The sequence below is a fragment of the Condylura cristata genome, unplaced genomic scaffold, assembly GCF_000260355.1.
Source record: "Condylura cristata isolate star-nosed mole 26May11 unplaced genomic scaffold, ConCri1.0 scaffold00009, whole genome shotgun sequence".
Classification (NCBI taxonomy): Eukaryota; Metazoa; Chordata; class Mammalia; order Eulipotyphla; family Talpidae; genus Condylura; species Condylura cristata.
The window spans coordinates 2,493,600-2,519,730 of NW_004567110.1; the positions used below are offsets into that span (position 1 = coordinate 2,493,600).

At 58.8% G+C, this 26,131-nt stretch overlaps 1 protein-coding gene across 1 annotated transcript in view; it reads left to right on the forward strand.

The window, feature by feature from the left end:
* The window catches only part of KCNK9 (potassium channel, two pore domain subfamily K, member 9), a 92,552-nt gene that overhangs the window by 10,611 nt on the left and 55,810 nt on the right, over positions 1 to 26,131 (forward strand). Inside the window, exons 5-8 of the mRNA XM_004679970.2 lie at positions 3,845 to 4,043; positions 4,129 to 4,230; positions 5,544 to 5,626; positions 5,744 to 5,866. Of these exons, the coding sequence (XP_004680027.2) occupies positions 3,845 to 4,043; positions 4,129 to 4,230; positions 5,544 to 5,626; positions 5,744 to 5,866 (507 nt within the window). The remainder of the gene's footprint in view (positions 1 to 3,844; positions 4,044 to 4,128; positions 4,231 to 5,543; positions 5,627 to 5,743; positions 5,867 to 26,131) is intronic.

Below are 26,131 nucleotides of genomic sequence, written 5' to 3' on the forward strand. Positions count from 1 at the left end.
GCCCGGCGTCACTGGACGTCCTCCAGACCCCTCCCGGCCCGCGCCCCAGCCCCTGGGCTGCAGCATCACGTGGCTGGCTCTGGGCAGCTATGGCATGTGGGGCTGGCTGCGTCCTCGCTGCGACCCTGCCCCGCCCAGGCCTCTGCCCGGGTCACTCTGCACAGTGAGCCCGGGTGGCGCTGTGTGGGGGCTGCAGGCAACGCTCAGCTGGCCAGCAGCCCACCCCGCCCCACTGCCCGCTGCACGCCTGGGGCCGGCCTGCAGGTCTGGGGAGGGCTGGACTCCAGCGGGCCGGTCGGCGGGCGCAGCGCAGCCTTCGCGGCAGCTGTTTAACCCCAACACCCCGCGGCTTCTCGCGTGTAAAACAAGCTTTGGAGACATTATTACCGTCTCCCTGCGAGTCCAGCCGCCTGCTGAGACAATGTATATACAGCGGGGAGATACCTGCGCCCGCCAGCCCAGGCGCTGCGCTCGGGCACGGTGTTCATCCCGCCGTGTGTGCCCGGCCTGCCCTGGCGCCCCAGATGCCACCCATTCGGGCCCAGAGCCCCTGGGCGAAGGGGAGGTCAGCGCTCCATGGGGAGATACCAGCTGCGCCGGCAGCCGTCTGCACGGTCAGTCCCCCCCACCCCCAGTCTCCAGGGCACTACGCCACTCCCAGGACGGCTGTGCTGGGGCGGGAAGGGGTCAGACTTGGGGTTCAGGTGGGGCGGGAAGGGGTCAGACTTGGGGTTCAGGTAGGGCGGGTTGGTGCCAGCTGTGCCCAGGCCACGTACGAGTCAGGTGCCCTGTGGACTTTAGCTGGGGGTCGTCTCTGGGACCTGGGGGCCACCCCACTCCTGGAATGAGTCCCTGGGACAGAGGCTCAGAAACCACTGGAGCCCCATGACAGACCCTGCCCCCACCACAGGGTGGCCTGCACGGCTGGGCTGACTTGTGCACCATTTCCTGGGCCACCGAGCCACGTGTCCAAGCACGTGGCCCAGCTCAGCCATCCCCGGCAGGAAGCTGCAGGGCGAGCTGTGTGGCGGGCGTCCCGGTGCGGCTGCGTGCTCAGGGACGCCGGTGAAGCCCAGGGGCGTGCGGCCCACATGGAGCCGGCCCCGCCCTTCCAGGGCCGCTGAGGCAGCCCAGCCCCTGGGCTGGCGCCTGGCGCGGACCCTGGCATCCCCCCACGTGCTCTGCACCCTCTTCCCACGCCGCGCCTCCCCACCCTGGTTCCCTGCGCCATGTCCACGGGTGGGTCCCGTGTGGCAAGTCCAACATTCCGCCGATGGGGAGCTGCTGCAGGAAGTCGGGCGCCAGGGAAGTTTCCCTCCCTCCCTTTGCCTGCGGACACTGGCGGGGATATTCAGAGCCAGGGCCCCTGCCTCTGCCCGGTGGCCCGTCCACGGCCTCTGCTTTCCAGCCTCGGACCGCTGTGCTGCGCTCCCGGGCCTGGGCACCGGTGCCCTGCCACGCGTAGCCCCCGGTTTCCACACGGGGCTGGCACTCAAGCCGTAGCCCCCGCTGAGACGGGCAGAGACCCCCGTGTCCCTCTGCTGGGTCCTCGCACCTGGCCCTGGGCTTAGGGTGAGGCGGTGAGGGAGGGTCTGAACGCGCTGCACAGAGCAGATGGTGCCAGCTCACTCCGCTGCTCTGCCAACCACGAGGTCCCCACAGAACCATCGCCGAGCCAGCCAGCTCCCTGGGTGCCTGTGTTGCCAGTTGCTATGGCAACGTCCCAGCGCAGCACCAGGAATAGATGGTTTTGAAGGGGTAGGGGTGGGGGTGGGTGGTGTCTTGTAAGAAGTGTGAGGTGTGGGGGGGAGGGGATTTTCCCCGAGGGGTGCTTCGCGTGGGTGCAGGGCGCCAGGGCGCTCCCCGAGGTGGGGTGCTCCCTTCTACCCCGTCCCCAAGCCCGTCCCGCCAGCGAGCGGCTCTCGCTTTCATTCTGGAGAGGTCATCTCGTCTGCTGTCCGTCTCGAGCCCAGGTCCTTGTGTCGGGCAAGTGGCAGCCCGAGGGGCGAAGTCCAGGCGGTCAGGCCTGGGCAGCCCTGCGCATCCGAGCCCTGGATGCCAGGACTTGGGGCCAGACGGGCTGGGTCGTAGCCCGGTTCCCACTTCGTGCTGAGCCAGCAAGTCCGACTCGGCCGCTCGCCAGGTCTGTCAGCAGCGGTCAGGGGCCCACTGCCAGGAGCTGCTTCAGCAAGTCGGGGACCCACAGGGCAGCTGTCGGGACGCGAGGCAGGACCTCAGCTGCCACCACCGCGGGAGCTCCCCAGGGGACCCCGGTCTGCCCAGGTGGGCCCCGCCCCGCCTGCTCCCCTAGAATGAGCTTCCTTACCAGGACGGCGGACGGCGGCCTTTGGCCCACCTGGGATACCCGCCGGCAGCGGCACCGCGCTTGGCTGGCACCTGTGGACTCGGCCAAGTGGACTGGCCACAGAGGCTTCTCCCCAGGGCAGGCCTGGGGACGCTCCTGCAGGGACGCCGGAGTGGTGACGCGAGGCGGGAAGCCCATCGGGGCCGAGCAGGCGGACCCCACAGGCGCCCGGCGGGCAGTGCGTGGGCTCTCCGGGACCAGGATGGACACGAGTCACCCCTTACCAACCGTGTCCATTTCACAGGCGCCAGCAGGGTCCAGAAGGCGTGGAAGCCCTGTTTAGTGCCCCGGGCTGGGGACGCTTCACCTACGAGAGCCTCAGCCGGCTCAGAGTCCGTCCGGTGGGAGGACGTTTCCCGTGCTCACCCCACCTCACTCTCTAGGCTGGCGGCAGGCTCCGCCGGCCTCGGCGTGGGCCCTGGTGGTCGCCCTCCCAGGCACCCATCCGGGGCCACGCTGTGGAAAGGCGGGGTCCAGCCCGGGGTGGGGGTGTGTGGTCCACACTCAGATACACCCCATCCTTGGAGGAAGCGCCCGACTGGACCCCTGTGCTCTGGGGTCAAAGCGGCCCACGCTCTCCCCTGCCCTCCCTCGCCGACCCGCCGACCCGCCTCGGCCCGGCTCCGCGGTTTCCAGGCGGAGCGGCTGTGTGACGCAGGAGACAGGCTGGGAGGAGACGCAGGGCAGCCACGCCCAGTGTGGAGGAGACCCAGCGCAGGTCCCCGACTCTGCTCACCTCTGTGAGGGGCCCCCTGGGGTGCCACTGGCTCCGAGGCAGGGGCTGGCCAGGAGGCAGGGGCTGGCCAGGAGGCAGGGGCTGGCCAGGAGGCAGGGGCTGGCCTGGAGGCAGGGGCTGGCCAGGAGGCAGGGGCTGGCCAGGAGGCAGGGGCTGGCCAGGAGGCAGGGGCTGGCCAGGAGGCCGCCTGTCCTGGCTCGTGTGCAGGCGCCTCCCCAGCGGCAGGGCCCCATGCCAGGCTGCGTCCAGTCCCCCGGCAGGTGGTGCCCCAGGACCCACGGGACACCTCGCACTTAATAATTTAAGTACCGCGATTTGAGTCGTCCCCTGCCGCGCTCACCACGGGGTGCCCCCGGCCAGTAACTCATGTGAGCGGCCCCGAGCCACCGCCTGCCTCCTCGCCAGGCCTGACGGGCAAGGCCGGGTGTGCCAGCAGCCGCGCCAAGCAGGGGCCGAGGCCTCACGGTCCTGCCGCCTGAGTTTTTCGCTTCACCTGGGCGGACGGAGCACCCTGGCCGCTGAGAGCCCGTGCTGCCTTCCCTGGCCCGTGGGCCGCCTCCCCTGCCGCAGAGTCCTCAGGGCGTGGGCTCGGGCCACTGCTCAGGTCATGTGCACAGCACAGCAAGTCCAGCTCACACTGTGGTCACCTCAGAGGTGACCAGAGCGGCCACCTTGCCCCCCTCGCTGAATCAGACTCTGCCGAGACAGCGCCCCCTGCCCTGGCCCACGACTCCCGTCTGCAGGCTGCTGGCCGACGCCTCCGAGGAGCCCACGCAGGCTTCGGGCAGGGCAAGCTGCCGTCCACCTCCTTCCCGGGACCCCGAGGCCGGCCCTGCCCCCGCCGCCACCTCCCCAGCATCGTCTCCCCTCACTCAGGGACTCAGGGCTGCCTCGGCGCTGGTCAGCACGGAAGCGCCCCCAGACGCGGATCCCCACAGTACAGCAAGTCCAGCTCACACTGTGGTCACCTCGTAGGTGACCCGTGAGCCCCTGCCCCTTCCCGTGACCGCGCTCCTGCTCGCTGCAGTGTGTGCGTGACGCTCGGCCAGCGCTCACCCTGCCCACCGGGGACCTGACGGCCTGGCTTCTCCCGGTGGCCCCCACGCAGGGCCAGCAGGCGCTGGCCAGCGTAAGGGAATAAACGGGAGTGGCTTCCTCTCGGACAAGACAGTAGACATGGGGGCGTCTCCCTCGGGGCAAGCCTTCCTCTCCCCGGTTTAGCTACTCACGCGGCCCCGGCCCCGGGTGCGGTGAAGCCTTGTACCTCACACGCCCCGAGTGCCCCCGCTGGGTGGGCACCGGCCTCCTGTCGTGGAGAGGGTGCGAGGGCGCGGGGTTGGCCTTCGGCACCTCGGGCTGCAGACTGCGCAGTGAGGGCCGCGGCCGCTCCCTCAGACGCTGCCTCTCCTGGCCACCCTGCCGACGCAAAAGCCCAGTGCCTGAGCACCTGGCTCACGGGCCAGACCGCGGCCGGCTGGGGCCGGGTCATCTCCGATCATCGTCTCGAGGCTCGTGCTTCCACTTCCTAGCGATGTATTATCCTCAGTCTGAGAGGCCTTTGATTCACCCTCATTAAACCTTGACGGATATCAGACCAGAATCTACGTGATCGTGACTGGGAATCACTTAAGAGTAACTGACAATAAAGTTGTTCACACAAGTTCTTGGAACAGGCAAAGCCTTGGGTCAGCCGCCTGGTAGTTTTGTTTGGAAAGAGGCGACTTAGGTAGCATTTGCTCAGTGGCATCCAGAACACGGAGCTGAAGCCGCCCTTCACTGTGTCTTAAAATCTGGAAGCAAGGCCCTCCCTGGTGGCGCAGCGGGTTAAAGCACAGCTAAAGCTAAAGCCGCTTCCGCATGAGTTCGATTCCCGCCTGCCCCGGAGGTGACCCCAGGGCGCGGCAGACCTCTCCTGACCCACCCGCTGCTCCCCTCAGCAGTGGACTTCGTCGATCTGCCTGTTCTGCTCCCCGCTCTGTCCCTGGTGAGTCCTCTCACCCTCAGCATCTCTGGCCTGTACCCCAGTTCTGTACAAATAAATAAATAAATCTTAAAAAAAAAAAATCTGGAAGCAAAAGCACTTAGACTTCGCAGCTGTAACAAGCAAACGTGACGACAGAATAAAAGCGCTTCCCGGGGAAAGTCCTGGGATGCACCTGGGAGGGCTCCAGCGGCCCTCCTGGCTGAAGGCCCCCGGTGGGCTCACCTGGGCCCCGCTGGCCCCGCCGCCTCGCCTCCCCGGCCGCCCGGGGCCCGCTAGCCCCCACCCCGCCTCCCTGGCCCGCCCTCCATGCCCGGGCTGAATCCGTCTTGGCCAGGATACATACTCCAGAAGCTTTTGCAAAAGAAGCTCCCTTGTCAGCAGGCACATCCAGAGCTTTCTGCATCTTTCCCAGGATGCGCGAGTCTCAGCTCAGGCAGGCGTGGGCTTCCCTTTCCCAGATTCCCTCTCCTGCAGTCACGGAGTCCCGACATCCGGTGCCCGAGCCTGTGGGAGGCCTGCTGGCCACTGTGCTGGCTGTCAAGTGTGCAGGGGTGGGCGGACAGGGAACCTGGAGGCCTTCCTTCCAGAGTCTCATGCACTCTGGGAAAGCGCGGCGGGAGCTCATTTCACTAATGGCTGCTTCCGCCTTCTCTGCCAGAGCCATTATCCGCATCCTGTTTCCCAGGGCAGCCTTTAACGTGGCCTCGCCTCATCTGGTGCTATCCGTCTTTAGTCTTTGTTTACTTCCTGAAGAGTTCTTCCAGATTGTTCCACAGCAACCGTACTACTGAGTTGGTCACGTCTGCCTGGGTTTGCAGACGCCGAGAGCTCTTTTTGTTCTCCAGCGAATTTCCCGGGAAGATCTGGTCTCCTGTTTCTCATCTTGGATGCCGTATCTTGAGGATACGCGTGACCTTTGGTGACTCTCCCAACTTCACCCCAAATACTCCAACCTTTTCTTCCTGCTGGTTCGCTTTGGTTCTGCTTTTCAGACATTTCCCTCAGCTTCTGGTGACCTTTGATTGCTCGCTTAAGTTCAAGCGCCAGAAATAGAGACCTTGGTGTGTGTCCGAGACAGGGCAGGACTGGCCCCGCCACGTGGTCAGCAGAGCCCAGTCTTCGGGTCTCCCTGCTGCTGGGCAGAGTGCTTGAAGTTGAAGCGGGGAGCTCGGAGGGGAAGCAGCCGGGCGACCTCGCATGAGCACCCCAGGTCTTAACCTCACCCCAGATGCTCTGGCAGCTGGAGATTGTGTTTCTCACTCCATGAGTGACCTCCCCGTCCCTGGGCAGGCAGAGAGTGGGGCTATGAGGTGCAGGCTGTGACGGCTTCTGGCTGTCGCTGTTTCTAAACGGCTGTCGTGAGTCTTCACTTTAAAACCTACCCCCCGGCCTCCTTCCCCTCCTCCCGAGAAATGCTGGGCACCCACCCCCCATATGCTGTTCAGAGTAGAACTTTCTCAGGGAGGCTGAAATAGGTGCTTTCCGGTCCCTGAAATGTGTTGCTATCTGCTACTCTTCCTCCTGTTCTTCTGGACTTAGTTTTGCAATTCGCCCCTCTGTAGTTTCAGTGGGGATTCAGTGAGTGAAAGCAGCTGTGTGTGTAGAATATGCCATTTTGGGGAAGGACAGGATGCTCTAGGTAAAGGGTTCTGGAACACCCTGCCCCTGCCTGCCATCAGCTGTGTGATGGGTCCCGGCCCCTTCCCCTCTCCAGGACTCAGCAATTCAACCCCTTCTTTACCCAACAAGGCAGTTGCTACCTGGGGAAAGTGCAGGAGAGAAAGCTGAGGACGAGCCATCCTGGGAGCCACGCCGAGGTGGGGTCAGCACACCTCGTCAGCAAAGCTTTCTACAAAGGCCTCCTAACGAGGCCGGTCAGTGCTGGGCGAGCTGGGAGCATCCCGTACACAGCGCTGTGTGACTGCAGCGGGGCTTGGTGACATCTCTGGCACTGCTTGATTCAGCACCGTGGTGCTGGACAGCTCCGGACAGTCCTGTAGCCGCGACAAGACAGGCTGGCGAAGACTGGCAGCCACGTTAGGGTGCACGCTTGCACAGGAGCTTCACCCCTGAGCGGCAGCTCAGCCCATGGGGGCAGCAGGTAGGCAAAGGTCCCAGCCCCGAGTCCCCTGACACCCTCTGGACATTCTATGTGGTTCTCAGGGATCAGTCTGCAGCAGGTCCGAGTCTCACTTCCCCTCTGCAGGAAGCAGAATTAAAGCACATTTTGGTTGGTTACCAGGAGGGAGAGGATCATCTCACTCCCTCACTGTGCTCCTGGGACAGCCTCCAGATAATGGCCCTGCCCCAGCCCTGCTCTCAGGAAGGGAGGCGGCAATGAGGATGAGTCCAGTAAGCACCCCCAGTTTGCTCAGGCCAACCACCCACACAGGGAGCCGGCAGCTGACTGGTGTAGCCAGTGCCACTGTCCTGGGAGCCCCCAGTTCAGTCAGTTCACTGGGGAGAAACCAGCAACAGCCTGGGCATCAGCGTGAAGGAGGGTTGGGCGGATTCCCCAGGCCAGGCTGATGGCTGGGGCCGCAGGGGAGGGATTTCAGACTTCCCTCCGGGACCTTCGAGGGAGGAAGCCACTAGCACTCCTGGCGAGCAGCAGTCTGACAGCTGCCCCTGGAGAGACACGGACTCTCAGGACAGCTCGTGCTGAGCGGACATTCTAGGTAGCGTCACCCACGTCACCTGTTTGAGTTGAACTGTGGTCAGCGAGTCCTGTTCCCACTGAGCACGCCCCAGCAGGGCCCTTCTGCTCATCGTAAGGGGGCTCAGAGTTCACTGGTGCCCGGCCTCCCTGTCCGGGGAGGTCAGTGTTTCTGGGCACACTGTGCTGAAGCTCTTCCAGGCCGAGCCTCCTGAGTGTCCACCTCCATCCCTTCAGGGACTCTTCTCCTCCAGGACAGGAGTTGCAGAGAAGTGAGCGTTCGTGTCGCTCGACAGGCCTAGAAGGCTGCTTGCCTGTTTGCCTGCTTCCACCCTTTGCAGGTTCAGGAGCTCCTGCTCGTACGGGTGACATGCAGGTAGATCCACGGGCCCCAGGACGGCGGCAGTGGAAGACTGCCGTGACCAGAGGCCTGTGACATGTGAGAAGATAAGGTGGTTCTGGCAGTGCCCTCAGCTCAGGGTGACCCAGCAGCCCGGGCACAGCCACCCTGCCTCAGGCCCCCTGAGTCGGGAATGTGCCCTAACCCCGATGCCCATCGGCCACTGGGTGGCGGGGGTGTAAGTAGAGGACACTAACCTCTACGGGTCGGTAAGCAGATGCAGCGGGAACCTTGTGATTTTGCTCTATGTCAACATGATCCTGAAGGCACTGGAAAGCCAGGGTAGGAGAGAGGCGGTCATTGCGAGGCAGCACAGGCAACGGCCAGCGTGGGCTTGGGGGACAGTCCCAGACACCTGCCCGGCACCATCCCAGTCGGAAGCTGGAGACCCGCTCTTCCGTAGCCTAGGCAGGGGCAGAGGCGGGCAGAGGCTGGGGGTTTGCTCGCCCTCCCCGCAGTGCGAGGGTGGGCCAGCTGCGTGGGAGAACTGAGCGCACGTAACCCAGCGTAGGGTTACTGACCCTGGATCAGAGGTTCTCTGCTTGGGCCGAGTTAGCCTCCAGGGGGTATTGGGCCAAATCTGGATTAGGTTTTGGTCAAAGTGGCTGGGGAAGGGGCGTTGTTGACATCTAGGGGAGCCTGGGTGCCGCCCACCACCCTGTTGTGTCCAGGACAGCCCCTCCTAAGGGACCACGTCTAAAACGCCAATGCCAGCTTGAGCCCTGCATGAGCAGACGGCTTTATCCATGGGCCTAGCTGCAAGCAGCTACTGGACAGCACCTTTGTGCAGGAGCGCCATTCAGTCAGGGAGAGGACAGTCCTGCGGTGCTCTGGGACAGAGACCCCAACGGAGGCAGGGACGGACCTTCAATGGCCAGGCTCCTGGCACAGGGGCCATGCAGGCCAGTTGCAAACTTGGGGGGTTGTGTTCACATCTAGGGGTAAATGGCTGTGGTGAGCAGCAGAATACACTGAGTGGGTAGAGAATTTTCTCTTGGGTGAAAAAGGAATCACATTTTAATTAAAGGAAGAACAAGACTATTCATTCACTGGTTCAAGATTCTGAAGGTGAGAAATATTCTGTGAAGTTCGGTGCCAATGCACCAGTAGCCAGAGATAATCCAGCTCAGCCAGTTTCTTCTGCCTCAAGATATGGCATTTTAAAGCCTTAGACAATCTAGATGTCTTCTGTAATTTGTCTACAGTGAACTGCTTTCTGCAGTGAATTGCTTCTTTATGGATGATAAACAAACAGGATAAATTCATTCATAATCCTAAGCTCAGGGAAAATGTCACCATGAGAGGGTGGGGAGGGGATGACCATCATGGGGCTGAAAGACCTACAGTGGATAGAAAAAGTAACTTGGGCATGCTGGAGGCCTACCTTCGCCAGCCAGAAAACCCAGAACACACCGGATGAGATCTGACCCTAAAGCTAAAGATCTTGAATTTGGACAGAGTCAAAATCCCAGTGACAGCCTAGGACACGGGCATCCTGCTCATGCCAACTTAAGTCTCACTGAACACACAGGACACCTGTGAGTGGGAGAACTCGGCATCCTTAACGTTCCACGGGAGCTTTCCTGTCCCGCAAGTTCATCAACCTCTACTAATGTTCTTCTAGTATATTTGTGGAGTTCTTATACTTCCATTTATACTTTTACACATTTGAATCTGAAATCCACCTAGAATTCACTTTTGTTTCTTATGCGATTTAAAAGACCTATTGTCCTTTCAGACGGGAAGCCAATTATACCAGAAACACTTAAAGCTAGACAGCCCTTTCCCACCGATTGGAAATTAAGCTTTCATCAGCTGGTGAACTCTCCAAGGTACACTGGCTAGTTCAACAGAAAACTGTTCAAAGAATTTAAGGCGAGAGGCAAAACATGACTCTAATACAAATAAAGAGATGAAAGAGGAAACAGTTTAAATAAAGAGGAAATGGATGAGGCGTTCTAAGAGTTCAGAGAACACATACACTGATAGATCGGAAATACCGACACGCGTGAGCACAGGAGGCCAAAGTAGGTTCTTTTGGGGGTGAGAAGTGGCAGCTTCATAAGAAGAGACTTTGGCTGAGTCATCAGGTGTCTGTGGCCGAGCTGGGGAGTCACTCCGGAAGCAGAAGTGGGCGTGACAGGGTGCACGGGCAGCCCCGCTCAGTTTTCCACCCAAGCAAACCTTACTGTCTCTACCGTGAAAGGTAATTCTTGATAGCTGATGGACCTATTATGTACATGGTGTAGCAAGAATGTTTGTTTCCTGGTTAGGCTTTACATTTGCTTTGCTGGAAGTTTCCATAAGGAATCTGATTGCACTTAAATGGGTGCTCAAGAACATCACAGAACGGCCCTCGCTGGTGGCACAGCGGGTTAGGGCGCAGCACTGCAAGCTGGCCACAGCCGCTTCAACATGATTCGATCCCCGGCCCTAGAGGTGACCCTCAGGGCGCAGCAGACCTCTCGTGTCTCCCCGCTGCTCCCCTCAGCAGTGTACTTCGTCAATCTGCTGGTCTGCTCCCCGCTCTTTGGTGAATCCTCTCACTCTCTGCACCTCTGGCCTGTACCCCAGTTCTGTATGCATAAATCAAAAAAAAAAAAAAAAGAAAAAACATCACAGAACATAAAGGGGTCTGGAGAACAAAACACCTGAGCCCCAGGACTTGAGGCCAAGACTCTTTCCTTGAGAAACAGAAGTCCGAGCCCAGGCGTCTTTCTCCATAACTGATGCCAGGTATAGTTTCAGCACTTATGTTGGGGCCACATTACGGGAAGTTAGCCTCTTGGCTTGGAGTAACTGTCCCACACAGAACGAGGCAGGTGGGCGGCTCCGGCTCCGCCAGGGCTGCAGCCTCACAGCCCCCGGCTGCCTCCCTGGTGCGACGGCCAGGGCGCCTCACCACACGCGCTTCACGGCCGAAGACTGGGCTTCACGCCGCTTGTGATAGAGCCACGGGAAGCCCGTTGCACACCCCTGGCCCACTGGGAGCCCATCCAGGTTTCTGGCATCGTCGATTCCACTTAGTCTCAGCCTAAGGCTTCAGGTCAACTGAAGATCTTAGAAACTGCAAGCTGATCAACCAGGAAATGCAACACTGCAAGTAAGCTCATCACCATGACTCACTCAAAGCGTAGATGTCCATTTCTCATGATCCCAGACACATAGGAGTAATTTATCTTCGTTGACCAGAAGCCCGTTTTGGTTTAGAGGATCTACCCAGGTAGAAGGGTATCCCCTCTCGCGTCACAATGAAAGCAGGCAACTGCTCAGCCACAGAAGGGACAGCGTGGTAGCGTTTGCCAAGGATTTACTTAAATGACCTTGAATCTTAGGATGTTTGACTTGACTTCTAAAATATAGTTGAACCCAACATCTAGATTGCAACCAGCTTTAAGTATATGATTCAATGTGTGTGTGTGTGTGTGTGTGTGTGTGTGTGTGTGTGTGTGTGTTTTACAGCTGTGCCAAACATCACAATTTTAGCCCATTTCCTTCCCCCCTCTGATGGGCTCCTCCTCCATGATTTGCTCACTGTAGGGAAGTTTATACCAGCGGGATCAGAATAAACGGTCAGTGTGCCTGACGGTTTTGGGGTCTTCTGAAGGCTCGCCGAGCTGCAGCGGGGTCCCTGGCGTGGACACTTTAGACGGACAGTTGTTCAGTTTGGGCGATTATGAACAGGGCGCCGGGACTCTGTCCCGTGAGACCTGCTTTCATTGCTTCTGGCCACCTAGGAGCTGATTGTTGCACCAAACACTTCCAGAGTGGCCTCGCCATGTCCCACTGCCTTCGTGGGCTGGGCGGCGGGAGGCCCCGAGGTCCCTCCGTTCACGGACACTCGGAGGCAGAGACAGTCACTCCCTCCGCGCCTTTTCACTCGCATCTTCCCAGTGATTAGTCATTACTGTGAGCACATTTCCATGAGCTCGTGACTGGATAGATGCTCCCCAGAAACATCTAAGTTCTTTGCCCATTTTTAATTGGGTTGCTTCTTTATAACGCCGTGAGAGGACAACCCAATTAAAAGTGCTTTATAGATTCTGGAAACAAGCCCCTTATCAGACACGCAGCTTGCAAACATTTTCTCCCATTCTATGGGTTCTTTTTACTGTGATTTTTAAAGTTATTTTCATTTAGCACATTTGAAGTATAAAACTTCAATTTCCTAATTTTCCCAGAATTAGGGATATTCTGCTTATGTGAATGCCTACTTATCTCGTGAGAATCAGCAAAGAGCCTGCTTAATTTAAGAGATTACTTACAAAACCAGAGCTAGCTTTCTCAGTGATAGACACAGCCACACAGACAGACGCCGAGGCTTCCCTCCTGCAGTCTTACCCTGGGCCCACATAAACAGACCAACATCCACCAGTCAGGACGGCAGAGATGTTCTTCCTTCCAGTGGGACATGATCGCCAAGGCCAAACAGACAGAAGGCCAGCAGGCAGGCCGGGTACAGAGGGCGGCCGACGGCGAGATCATACAACCAAACTCGCATCACTGCTGAGTGACGCAAAGACTGCAGAGAAGCAAAGATCCGAGCACAAAGCCAGCGACAGGAAAACTCAAATCAGGGTGTCGGCAACACGTGCCCTTTGGCTTTATGTCCGTGAGCCAAGACAGACACCCCCGGGCTTGAACAGCCCAGGAGAGGGGCGTCTCCACGAAGGTCCCCAAAACCACCGTAGACCTGGTGTCAGCGTTAAGCAGCCACCAAACAGAGGTGTTGGGATAGTTCTAAGTCGTTCAAAACCCATTCAGCTTTCAAACTAGTTCAAAGTAAAATGCAAAGACGCAAAGCAGACCAGCAGCGTCGCACAGACGTGAGTGGTCTCAAGGCTCCTTTCCCAGCCAGTGGGGGCGGGGCGAGAGGGGCTGCTGAGCTCTGGGTTCTATGCGTTACCTACAACTTGACATTGTTGTAAGACAGTTCTAGAAGCTGCCTCAGATGAGGCCCACGACAACACGCAGGCTTTCATTAAATTCCATTTTCCCCATACCATGAAGACTCGATTCTTGTGTCTGGTTCCTGTCACAATACCATGCTTTTAAAATAGCTTTCTGATATGTTTTGACATCTGACAGCGAATCCTCCATGAGCCAGCTCATAATTTCAACATTCATTTCTTTGTATACATATAGATCTCACAATAGGTCAATGATTAAATAATTATATATTTGTCATCCTGCCCAGATATATAATATCATTGGTTCAGATCTTATTTTATCTCCTTCAATAAGGTTTTATAATATTGTCCATACAGATCCTGAAATATTCTTGGTAAGTTTGACACTAGATGTCTTACAGGTTTATTGCTTTTCTGAATGGGATTTTATTGCATTTTCATATCGAGCTTTTTATTGTTAATATAGAGAAAAGACAGTTCTGTATACATAACACATTCCTCACCACAAGGAACTAAGTTGGGCATTCTTACACCTGAAGGAATTAGGAAAAGAGGCCAGAAGTTAGTGTAAAGGAGAAAATGAAGATTAGATGGAGACAAAATGGAGATCAAACAATTAATGAAACCTAGAGCTGGATCTTTAAGATAAGCAAGATCAAATCAAACCAGACTCAAAGCAAAAAGACAACTCAAATGAAGTCAGAAATGAGCAGCCTCAAGGTCTGCCAGCAGCTGCATGTTGGTAACAAATTGGACTGTCTCGAAGACACGGGCACGTTTTTAAGACGGAACATTCCAAGACTGAATCAGAAGGCCATAGAACACTCGGACAGACTGACCAGGTGACAGGAGATGGACAGGGACTTCCCCCAGAGAGCAAGGGATTTCTAGCAGGTGTTCAAAGACTAATATTACCCAGGTGCTAAAACTGGAGGACATCACAGTGTATAGATTTCTCATGAACTTAGATGCAAACCTACAAAATACTAATAAACTTTAACAAGACTGTAGATGAATCATACCTCAGGGACCCAAGGGTATGTGAACACACACCAGCAAGTAGATCAGAGCAGTGAAAGGTGGAGAGAAATCATGAGCTCAAGGATGCAGGGGAAGCATTTAACATCTACGACCGAGATGGGAAGGTGCCCAGACAGAACCAAGGCCAACCCCACAGCTGACACAGACTCTAGAGAGCAGGACAGAGACGCGGATTTAGAATGCCGAGTACGGAAAGCCTACGGAGTCTTGTAAGTCGTGTTACTTCAATGAAAAACGTGTTCAAGTGTTGTTACGTGTACTTAACCTAAGTGATAGGGTCTTCTGGATTATAGTTATGAAGTTATAGCATCTAGAAATACATTTTCCAAATATTCTAAGACTATCATTGTGTTTGTTAATCTTTGTAAACTTTAATAGTTTTTTGTGGGGCTTTTATATGAATATTTCATAGAAACACAAGGGAAACTATCCAGGGTGTTTTCATTAGAGCCCAGAGTAAGTAGTGAGCAGCTCGTCGCATCCTGTGACGCACAGGGGTTGCTCAGCCTGGCCGGGGCTTCCTGCCTCCTCTTCTACCCTCCTGCCACGGGGCTGATTTCCATCCCACCCAGCTGTGACCTCCCAAGTTAGGGGACTGAAGAAATGGGTCATGGAGAGGACCCCTGCTGCAGCTGGATGTGGGAGGGGCCCCCACAGGCCTCTGAGTCATCAGAGGCAAATGACCAGAGAGTAGGATGTTCCTTCGTGGAAGACCAAAGGACTTGAGCCCCACATGTGTCGTGGGGGGCAGCGCAAGGCTCGCCTGCATTCTCCACCTCAGGGACGGGCGTCCGGTCATGAGGGCCGCGGGACGCCGGCTTGGCTCAGACATGTGCGAGTGAGCAGACGAGTGGGCGGCGTGACTGCAGATTCACAGCCCCGGGCTGCATTCTTTGGGCCCCAAGCTACTCCAGTGCGTGCCCACTCCTCCCCTCATGAGGGGCTTTATGCAGGGCTGGCCGACATTGCAAGCCCCTGGGACATGAGCCCAGTGACCCCGAGGACCTAGTGGGTCAGGAGGCTGCCCGGCTGCCCAGTGGGAGGAGAGGTCGTGTCCAGCAACGGCCCAGCTGCTGAGCACACACCCTCTGCCTTGCAGACCCTTTCATTCCTTGTTCTAGTCAGCGGCCTGGTTCCCATGTTAGTCTTGAAGTTCAACAGACTTCTCATTTTTTGAGAATATTTACACTTATTTTTATCTAATTATAGACGAGCAGCCTCTCCCCACCCCCATATATAGGATCTCTCCCTTAGGTGTGGCTCCATGGTTTCCCACCACCTGCGCTCACCACCCTCCTCCCGCCACTCCCATCTCAGTCTCAGATCCAGTCAGCTTTCCAGGGTCAGTTTTGCAGTTGTCTGACCCTTGGTTTGGTTTGGTTTCTGTAGCTTCCACACAGAAGGAAACCAGCCTGTGCTTATATCTTCTCCTAGGTCATTTAGCACCCTGTCCTCCAGCTCCACCCAGGCATAACTCATCCTTGTTCACGGCTGAGTAATACTCCACGATGTGCCTCCCTGACGGCACTGCACTGCCGTTTCCGGATAGACCTGTCTTGTTGGTGAAACAGGCTGCTTTTTGTTAGTGTGTTGGCTGCGCAGGTGGGGGTTGAGAGAAGCTCCTGGATGCCAAGGCTGCCCGTGGCGCACTGGGGCCAGGCGGGCTCTGAGGGAATGCCCCCTTGGGTCTGATCCCTTGGTCCTGGGCTGTTCCGAATGGCCTCTGCCGGGGTTAGCGACACACTCAGGCAGCAACACTGTGGAGGCCATGTGCTTCTGAATCCTTGATTGCACGTGGGTGAAATTTCCTTCTGGAAACTGGCCGTCCTTATAGGAACGTGCTGTTTAGAGTTTTTTGCTCTAAACAAGTGAGATCCCAGGCACCTGTTTTCAGGGCACCCTCCTCAGGGCCCCTCTTAAGAGCCGTAGCTCTTCCCACCACATGTTTCTAGCGCTGAATGGACTGAATTAAGCAGCGTGATTTGGAACTCCAGTGGCCACCGCGGGGGACGTCCAGATGCCCCACGCTCACTTCTCAAGCTGAATTGGACAATCATGATCCTGAAATTGTAGGAACTGAATGGAATGAACGTTTCAATTGGCGTTTTGATTTCTCCAGTGTTACCAGCAGGCTAAGGTTGCCTCTTGGAAATAAAGTTCTAAGATTAATGGAGTCAAAGAATTGAAGGCAAAATGCCCCCTAGGGCCCCTGCTTTCCTCCTCACCACAGGCCCAGAGGCCTGGTGGCTACTGTGTGTCAGGCCCAGTTCCCTCCCTCCCTGCAACCCCACCCCCTCCACACCCTGAGGCCCCCACTCTAACTCTGCCCTTGAATTTCTTCTTTTCCTGCACTCTGCTCCCTTTGCCTCTGAACCTGCCAGGACCACCCACGTCAAGTTCTCCTTGACCGTCTGGACAAACCCAAGCTCCCTGGACGAAGCTTAATGGCCAAGAGCCCACTAAAGTAACGAAGGCCCCGCATGGGTTGGCTGAGAATTGGACACACTTGCTCCACTTTACCAGCCTGCTATCTCAGGCTCTGCTAGCGCACACGCTTGCCGGGAGGGTCGCTTCCAAGTCAAGTTGCTTTGCTGAGTTAGAGTCAGCTTGAGCAGCGACTGGAAACTAGGATCCGCAAACGTTCTCTCCCTCAGTTGTGTGTGCAACTGACGTTTCCTGTACGTGCACGAGCTTTTTGGCCTGCTGCGGTCCCCTTATTTATTTTTGCTGTGGCTGCCTGTGCTGTCGGAGTCCGTTCCAAGAATCCATTGCCAAGACAGATGTCGAGAAGCTTCTGCCTGCAGTCTAAACTTCCCGACTTCGGGGTCTTACGCCAGTCTGTGGTCTTGGACCCTCTGGCTATAAGGGATGCAAAAAATTCTTTTATGGTTGTCTCAGCGACTCTGCCGACGCCCAACCCTGTCACTTTTGCCGAGTCTCCGTCGAGTCAGAAGTAGCCAGTCATCATTCGAGCGTTATATACCGTATAACTCGGTGCAAGGCAACGCTTGCGTTAGGTGCTTCGAGAAGCGATCCAAGGCGGGAGCCGCATGCTGAGGAGGCCAGTGGACCCCAGCCTGACTTCAGGTGCCACGCCACAGGCAGCGGCTGCTCCCAGACTCCCGGCCCTTCTGAAAGTCCCACAGCCCGACCTTCCTACAGCTGTAAGGCTGCTGTACGGAGCCGTCGGGTGTGCGTGCTGGGGGTGAAGTGGATCTCGCCCCGTATCTGTCCCCAGGCCTGCAGGAGTGTTTTTGCGTCATCAGCTAACAAGTCACACTGGGCCCAAAGGGCAGAATCTGGGTCTCTGGCCTGGGCACACGTGCAGCAGGAAGCAACGGAGAACGAGTCAGTGCGCGCAGCCGCAGTTGGCACAGCGAGCGGCGGGCCCGGCTTGTCAGCTTTCACGTGTGGGGCCTGACATGACGGGTGGGCGCGGGGTGGCGTCTCAATCTTGGCAAGGGTGTGGAATCAAAGCGTTTTACTCGAGAATTCTGATTTTGGACTTTGATGTGTCCAAATAAAGTGCAATTAGTGATCAGCAATTGCAGTTTTGAAAGTAATTGTTTGCAAAGATGCCCCGTAATCAATTATGATACTTAATTGGAGACAAAATTCCCGCTGCTAAATTTGTCAGGTGCTTATTTTAGCGTGATAGGTTTATGCCTGAGCCAAGATGAATGCTTGCTACATCTTGAGTTTTGTAGCTATTTATCAGAAAATTAGTGACCTACAGCTCCTGAGTCCCCTGAGTAAGTCAGCTGACTTGAGTTAGCATAAGGCGGAGGCTCAGCTAACTCAAAGTCTGCTACTAGGAAAAGGAAAGCTCTTCTAGACCACCAAGCTTGAGTGAGTAGGCCGAGAAAGCAGCTAGAGTTAAACATCTATTTTTAATTGAAAATTGAAGAATCAAGTGAAATACCTATAAGGCTGAGAACAGGTGATTGTCAGTGACAGGCGAGTGTCGCCTTCCCTAGGGAGCAGCAGACACTTATTCACTCCGTGCCTAGTGACACAGCTGGGATTTAAGTTTTCCCGGTGACAACTGTCAGGTGCGACTGGGCCATGGCTGGCTTCAGGGACATCTCTGTAGGAAAGTCGAATCAGCCTGAATTTGGGGATGGCGCATTTCACCTCCACGCACACGGAACGGCTAGAAATGCAGGAGTTGCAAGTGCATTTGATGACCCTGCAACTCCGAGTGCACCAACTGAAATTGCAAGGTCGCTGCAGCGAAGGCGGACGGCGTGTCTCGGGACTCAGGCATTTCTCTAGCAACCCGGTCCCCACACCTCTGCGTGCTTCTCTTGAGTGTCTCACACACCGACACTGGTGCGGCACCCGTGCTTCCTGTGGCCGGCGTGGTGAACGGTGACCTGGCTAGAGACCGAGTCCGACAGCTCGCCATCAGATGAAACAAAGGGCCTGCCCCCGGCGGCCACTCGCGGGGACCCTTTGTCCGGCGTCGCTATCGCCCTTTACCTCGAGTCACGAGAAGTGATGGGCATCTGGCCGAGCTGGCTGCGAGCTCTGGGTCTCCTAGGCCGAGGACCCTTGCCTCTCGTGGAGGACTTCCTCCGCCGGGCAGGGCGCCACGGTGCAGCTCTCCAGACCTCTCAGCGAGAGCTACGCACCGGCAGTTTCTTGGCTTTTGGGGTACAGGCAGGCAAGGGGCACCACCTTCCAGGACCCTGCTGGCTGCGTGGGGCTCGGGAGTAACGTCAGCTGGGTGCAGCGGCCACCAGGCTGGTGGGGGCAAGTGTCGCCTGAAAATGCCTCTCGAGACATTTTGCCGGGGTGGAGTGGGGAACGGGAGCACAAACAGTGGGGGAGGGAAATGCACTGGACTGTGGGTGATCTGGTGATGGGAAACCCGAGGGGATTGCAACTGAGATGGAAAAATGCACAAAAATATGTAAAAATGTAAAAAGAAAATGCCTCAAGTTGCACAGATTTGAGCATCAGACAAAGCTCGGGAGCCGGAGGCACCCGTCAGCCTGGGCCTGCTGAGACGCGTGGGGGGTGACGTTCCAACTAAGCCTGCAGCACCCGTGGGCTCAGACAGGCCAGCACAAGGCCGTCTCATTGAAGGGATCGAGCTTCCCTAGAGTAACTATTGAGCTTTAAAAGTTACTTTCTCTAGAAGTGGATTAGCTGAGGATGCCCTAAGTCTTGCCAAAACTAGAAGAGCCAGACCTCAGGAGGAAGATTCCAGCTTTTGCAGACACGAGAATCAGAGAGGCAAAGCTGACCTCATTCCAGAGGGAGCCACGGAGGTGGCCCCTTGGCCAGCCACGCTTCTCTGGTTGTCAGGGGAAAGGATGTCCTGAACCAACTCGGCAGACACAGGTTGTGTGGACCCCACCCCTACTCCAGGCCCTGAAACTACAACTCCCAGCAGCACCAGAGGGAGACTGGGAGGACCTGAGGGCGGAGCTAAGCGGCCATCTTGAGACTTTGGGGGTAGTAGAGAGCCAGGTTAGGCTCTCTCCTGCCTTGGCCTCGTGCTGGCGGCTGGTGGGTTGGCTCTTGATGCGCTTTCAGTGTGCTGCTGGGTTCCAAGTCAGTAGACCTTGTAGGACGCTCTAGTGAGCATGTATCTTTCTCTCCCCCTGGGTTGTTCCTTTCCTTTCCTTTCCCCTCTGTAAAGGAATCCACAAGTCTGCTTCCCACCTGCCTTGTTCGCAGGCATCTTCTTGCATTCCAAGGAGAAGGGAGGTCAACAGTTGTTGACAGAAGCTGGCACCCACCCGTCTTCCCCCCCCTTCCCTCTCCCCCCTTTGTCTGAAGAACCCTGCCCCCTGCCAAGGAGGACGCTGGTCTTAGACACGAATCTGCTGCCCTCATTTGTCAACAAGTTAAAATCACTTTCATTTTCCTCGAATGGTTTCCTTTCAACGGCTGAGGGAAACAGGCCGGTGTTCGGCATCACAACTGTCAGCTCTGGGCATGGGTGGGGGACCTGGTGAGCTGGGCCTGGGCGCTCTGCTGGACTGGGGCTGGAGCTGGGCCTGGGCTAGCTTGCGCATGGTCTGGACAAGCCCTGATCTGGAGGGGCTTACAGCACATGCTGTCTTCTCAGGGGCCCACTTCTGGGTCTGGGGCCACAGGGGCGGGCGCTGGGCTGAGTTTCCAGACGGCGCATGGAGCTTGAGCTTGCAGCCCACAGCCTCCTGGGCGGGGCCCCTTGGGCACACCACCCCCGGGGCGCCGTGATTCCTGCGGGTACGCTGACGGGCTCCCGGGAGAAGGGCCAGTTTCCGGCTTCGCACCGTCACCTGGCCTAGCCTGCTGGTGGCCCTCGGGGGGCAGGCCAGGCTCTGGCAGGTGAGCACTGTGCAGTCCTGGCACCGTGGCTTTCGGTCTCAGGCGTGTGGCGAGGACACAGCCAAGCAGCAGGAGCACCTGCAGGCCGGCCGATGGCCCAAGCTCAGTTCTGGGGACCTGGAGCAGCTGCTGGCTCTTCAGACACCCCCACCCCCAACTTGTATGGGGACAGTTCCTGACAAGCCAGAAAACCCCACACCGGCCCCTTTCCTGCAGCTTGAAAAATGCCAACCTTTAGCAGCTCCGATCAGTGCTATCTAAAAATAATTCAAGATGATCAAGTTGCTTTTCCAGGAACATGAAGGTGGTTTCATGACCTAGAAGCCAGTGGAGCCACTACATTAGCAGGCAGAGGGGGAAGTGGTGGGGTCGCCGAACGCGGAAGAACAGCACCACTACCTCACAGCGCCTGCAGGTGCGCAGCACGGCCGCAGGGAATGCGCCGTGGTGAACGTAGCTCTATGCGGCCGTGGGAAGCGCCCCGAGCCGAGTGCGTCCAGCACCACCTGCCAGGGGCGGGCAGAGCGCCCAGATGCCCAGGGAGTGACCGAGAAGCTACAAGCTACAGGAACCCTGCGAAGTGGCTGGGTGCTTACATTCAGTGCTCAGCCTTTTGCTGGCGGGGCTCCCAGGGACTCCGCTGCCTGCCTGGGGCGCCCCTGGGAAGGGAGCTGAGCGCAGGCGCCCCAGACAGGGCGCTCAGAGGTCGTCGGTTTGGATTTGGGTTGAGGCAGCAAATAGAAGAGACAAATTCAGCAGTTGGTTAGAATGAGCCAGGCTTGGGGTGGACCAGACCAGCTGGGGCCGGGACGCGGCTCCCGGGGCCCAGAAGAGGCACAAGAAGCCGAGACCCACGCAGGGGAGCTCAGGCGGAGAGAGCGCCAGTGCTGAGGCCAGTGCTGAGGCCAGTGCTGAGGCCAGTGCTGAGGCCAGTGCTGAGGCCAGTGCTGAGGCCAGTGCTGAGAGCAGCCCGGCGCGGCGGCCGGCTGGCCAGTCTGCGGTGAAGGCCAGGCCAGAGGAGTAGAGAATCCATCCGTTTGCGGAACGGCAGAGCCACCCGGGGTCCGGCTCCCGGACCCAGACCCCGGGGCTGCCCCCTGCCCGCACCAGGGACGCCAAGCCAGAGACAAGCGGACAGCAGCAAACGGCCCTGCAAGCCTCGGTGAGAGCCACCCGGCTCCGTGCCCTCCTCAGAAGAGCAGCCCTGGCGCCCTGAGCCCCGCGGCTTGTGTGCAGTCGCCCCTCACGGACCCGAGGGGTCTGCTCCGCCGGACCCGGGCCGCCTTCCTTCCCAACGTCGGGTGATGCCGCTGCTCCCGGCCCCCGGCCCCGGGGTCGCCGCCAGACAACAGCCTTGCTGGCGTCCTCCCGGGGAGCGCCTGGGGCACCGTCCTCCGCCGGCCTCCAGGCTGGGCAGAGTGCCCCTTGGCGGCCTCTGTCCTGCGCCCAACGGCCCTGGCGTCTTGCTGGGCCTCCCCCCGCCTAACCCGTCCTGGCCCAGGACCTTCAATCCTACAGGGCCAAGCTTGCCGCGGCGAGCACAGCGTCCCCTCCGCCATCGCCGGAGCCGCCAGGCGAGCCCACGGGGCAGCGCTCCGGGCTTCGAGGCCTTGCCTACGACCGCCAGTGAGCACAGGCTCGCGGCGGGAGCCAGCCCCTCCGTGCCGGCGCCACAGGCCCGGGCCGGCCCAAGGCGTTGAGAACCAAGGCTGCCGAGGGCAGGCACGCGAGGGAAAGGCGTCTGGGCAGGGACCCGGGACGCTGCAGGCCCCGCAATGGGTGCAGACCCCGCCCGCCAGTGGGAATTCTCCCTCCAGGGACCGGCCGTGTGGGCACCAGGAGCCCCTGCCTGCCCCTTCCAGGAAGGGCCACACAGCTGGCTCTGCCAGGTCGGACTCCAGAGGGCCCTGGGGAGAAAGGAGGTGTCGGGTTAATGCAAGGACCCCCAGGAGGGCGGGCACCCCGCCGACTATTTTAGGTCGTCACGTGCCACCCCTGCCCTGGTACTTGGGTTGGGGCAGCCACGTGGAGTTGTCCCTCTTGCTTTCGGGACACCTCCCCCACCACCAGCTGTCCCACAGGGAGCGGCCACTCCTGGCACCTGCCCGGGCTGCCCCCCCATACGCCCTCCCGGTCTCCAGCGCGCCCCCGGCGGCTCCCGGCTGCCTTTCCCAGGCTCCTGGCAGCAATCTCGGCGCGTTTCCAGCACCCCAGGGGCCCAGCCCGTTGGTCTCCTGTGCCCCGGGCGGGCATCACGGCACGCCAGCACCGGTTATCGCCCTGGTCCTCCGGGCGCTGTTACTTGATAACTTATTTCCACATAAGCGGCAACCCTCTACTGCTGGCCATAGAGCAGTGATTTAAGGCTTCATAAAGTAGGTTGGAAGAGAGCTCAGGAATGCCTTGCAGTGGCTGCTCCGAGAAGTGGCCGGTGTTTAAGGCGTCAGAGTTATTAGCTTTGGCTTCCAGACATTTTTAGTTGAATACAAGACTTAAGACATACAGAAAGCTGCATTTTAGTGACACGTCGCGTAGTGACCTGGGCTGTTTCAGGCTCCAGTGATCTTATATTTGACACATCTCAAAGCGAGACGGGACCAGCTCTCTGCGCGAGGCCCTGGAGTTATTTTAGGACTATGCCCGCCCTAGCTCAGAATTTGCGTCTACTTCTCCTTGTAGGTGAGTACCCCAGACCCCCAGCAGACTTGGAGGGATGCGGGGGGGGGGGCGCCCAAGGCACGCTCCTTCCACCCCAGGGACCATCCAGCCCCATCTCGTGAATCTGAAAACGCTGCTTCCAGCAGCCAGTCAAAGAGGCCACCCACCATCTCCTGGGTGGTGGGAGGATGTGATGGTGGCCATGAGCTCCTTCTTCCACATACCAAGGTGAGCCGGTCCCTGGGACCCACGCAAAGCACTGGGGTGCAAGAACATTGCCAGCTGAGAAAGTCATTGCAGGAGAGAAGCGGATCCTGGTAGTCAGAGGGTAGAGATGCCCCCTCCCCACCCAGTGCCTCCACCTTCAGGAGCTGAGGTAAGGATACCCCGGGACCCCAGGAGCAGTGGCGTCTCACCCCTTAAGGTGGAGCTGAGCCAGCTGCATTTTGTCAGCCCTGCGGTGCTCAAGCTGCCGTGGTGGGTCCGTGGCCAGAGACCAGCAGAGGGTCCTTCGTCAAGCCGGGCCACTCGCCCCCGTTGACACCGGGAGGCGCCATGATGGCCAAAGCTGGTTCCCACGCATGTTCCCTGGATCGGGGGCATGGGGGGCACTCCGGCAGGCGGGGGCGGTCTGGACGCCGCTGGAGTTTCCAGCCGCAGGCGAAAGCACTTGGGAAGATTTTGGGCGAGAGGGGGGTCCTTAAAATAAGTTAACCACGAAGAGCAGGAGCCTTAAGCGCAGCTCCCCCCTTGGCCCTTGTTCACTGCATGGTGCAGCTCCCAAAGAGACAGCCTGGCGCTTCGGAATTTGCATTACAAGGAGCAGATGGTTTTAAGATTCCCATTATAAGGAGCTAGGAGTGCTTTTACCCTCGAAAATGGTGATAAAAGCAAAGTACACAAGCAGCTTCAGACCACCTGAAGCCCCTGAAAGAACTTCCCTTGTTCCAGTTAATGTTCCTGCAGCCGAAGGAGATGCCGTGCGGGACTGGGCTTCCTGTGCTCTCGGGCCAGCGGGCTCGGCTGTCCTTCAGCTGCTCTAAAGCCACCACGATTTAAGCTTTTCGATTCTCCTAAGCCACACAGGCAGCCTGTGTCCCGTTTCCTCCCATCCATCTGCCACGGCTCTGAGGGCCCCGGCTGCAGGTGTTGCGGTCACAGGACTGAGGGCAGCGGGAGGGCGCCCGGACCCCCGGAACAACCGGGGGTTGTTCACTCGCAGGTTCCCAGCGGAGCCTTCGTAGCGACTTGGAAAGAAGTTTTTCAGGCCCGGGGAGCTCCCTGTCGGCAGCCCGCGGGATGAGGAGTCTGTTCACCTCCCTCTTTGGCTAACACGCGGCAGGGCTGCGCCCCAGCAAGCGCCTGGGAGTCGGGGGCCTTCGGCCTATTACAGAAGTCAAGGCGGTCAGGCACCCGTGTCCCCATGAGGGCCAGCCTGGAAGGGCTCCTCACGCCCTCACCACCCAGGTGCCCTGGGGGCTTTTCAGTGGCGGGGAGCTGGCGGGGCCTGTGTGGGCTGTGGCCGGAGGGCCTCTCGGCCGCTCTCGGTTGGACCCGTCCTGGGAGCCGCCCAGTGGCTGCGGGCGTGGCCGGTGTCAAGGCGGGGCTCATCTGTGGCCTCGTGGAACTGCTCTCCGAGTGCCCACTGACGTCACTGGGCCGGTCTCTAGGCCTCGCGGGGGCGGGCTTGTGCGCTCGTCTCTCTGGCTGAAGCTGGCAGGGCTCTGAAGCCACGCCCTCAGCGAGGTGCCGAGGAGGGCCACGTCCACAGCGCGCTGCAGCCCGCAGCCTGGGCCAAGCTCCCTGCCCTGGGGTTCACACAGCAGGTTAGATTCACCCAGAGCTTCCAGATGCTTCTCAGCCTCCGACTCAGGTCGGCTCTGTCTTTCGCAGCCAACGTTGCAGTCTCCCTGACCGGCCCCAACGCCCTCGTGGGCTCTGGGGGGTCGGCCCCGCCCCATCCCTGCTCCCCCGGGCTCGGTGCCTGTGCCACTTCCTCTGGATCAAGGCGCGGAGGCTCCGGGGAGCTGGGGAGTGTCAGCGACACCCTGGCCTCCCGCGGCTCCATCTCCCTAGGTGAGATCGACAGGATTCAGCGTCAATCTCCAGCTCATGCTGATCCGAGACTTGTCATCCCCGAGGACAGTGGGCTAGGCAGGACACCTCGCCCTGGAGTGTCTGGTTTGGCCCCCAACACACTGAAGGAGGCGGCTAGAAGTGGGTGCAGCTCATCAATTGGAACAGGCGCCCCAGGCCCACTCAGCAGCCGGAGAACAGCCGCTGACCGGACGGCCCCCCAGCCCCCCAGTTCCACAAAGACGGCGAGTGCAGACCCCACCTCACAGCACAGAGCGGCGGACCAAGGCTGCTTGGGCAAGAGCAGGCTGGAAGGTTCTAGAGGGGCGTTTGCTGGAACAGGGGGGAAACTGGGTGGGCCTCAGCCTAGGGGACCCCACGGGCCCAGCCAGGCAGCAAGACAACGCAGAGCCCCTCAAGGCCGGACCCCTCTTTGCCCAGTGAGCCACGCGAGCACCCGCTCCTCACACCTGGGGGACCCCACTCAGGATGCCTCTGCTCGGCTTTCCTGCTCGTCCTCTGAAGAACCCCTGTTTTTCTGTGACTTTAGCTCAGCGTAAAGTTCTTTCCTTGAAGTCAAGAACCGAGGAGGAGCTCTCCTGGGGTCCTCAGGTTCTGGGCTGCCCCCCAAACCCCGACTCCACGCTGCCTTCTCACCCCTAGCGTGGGTGTACGTCTCGGCCCGGCCTCTCTGAATTCCATCGGGAAGCCGAGGCCAGCAAGTGGAGTCTAACGCCCAGCATCGGACAGGTCCACCCTCGGAGGCGGCGGAGGTCTAGCACGACGGGCTCCCTAGTCTGCATGACGGTCACTGCGGGCTCAACGTGACTATAGCTCTTGCTTCACAGTGGGTGAGGAGGCGGAACCCACGTGCAGCACCCGGCATCTCCGGGAGGCTGTGGGGCCTGGAGCCAGTGGCCGGGGCCTCGGGAGCAGCGCAGCACCCCGTGTTTGGCCGCCTCTGCACTCGTTCTGGCC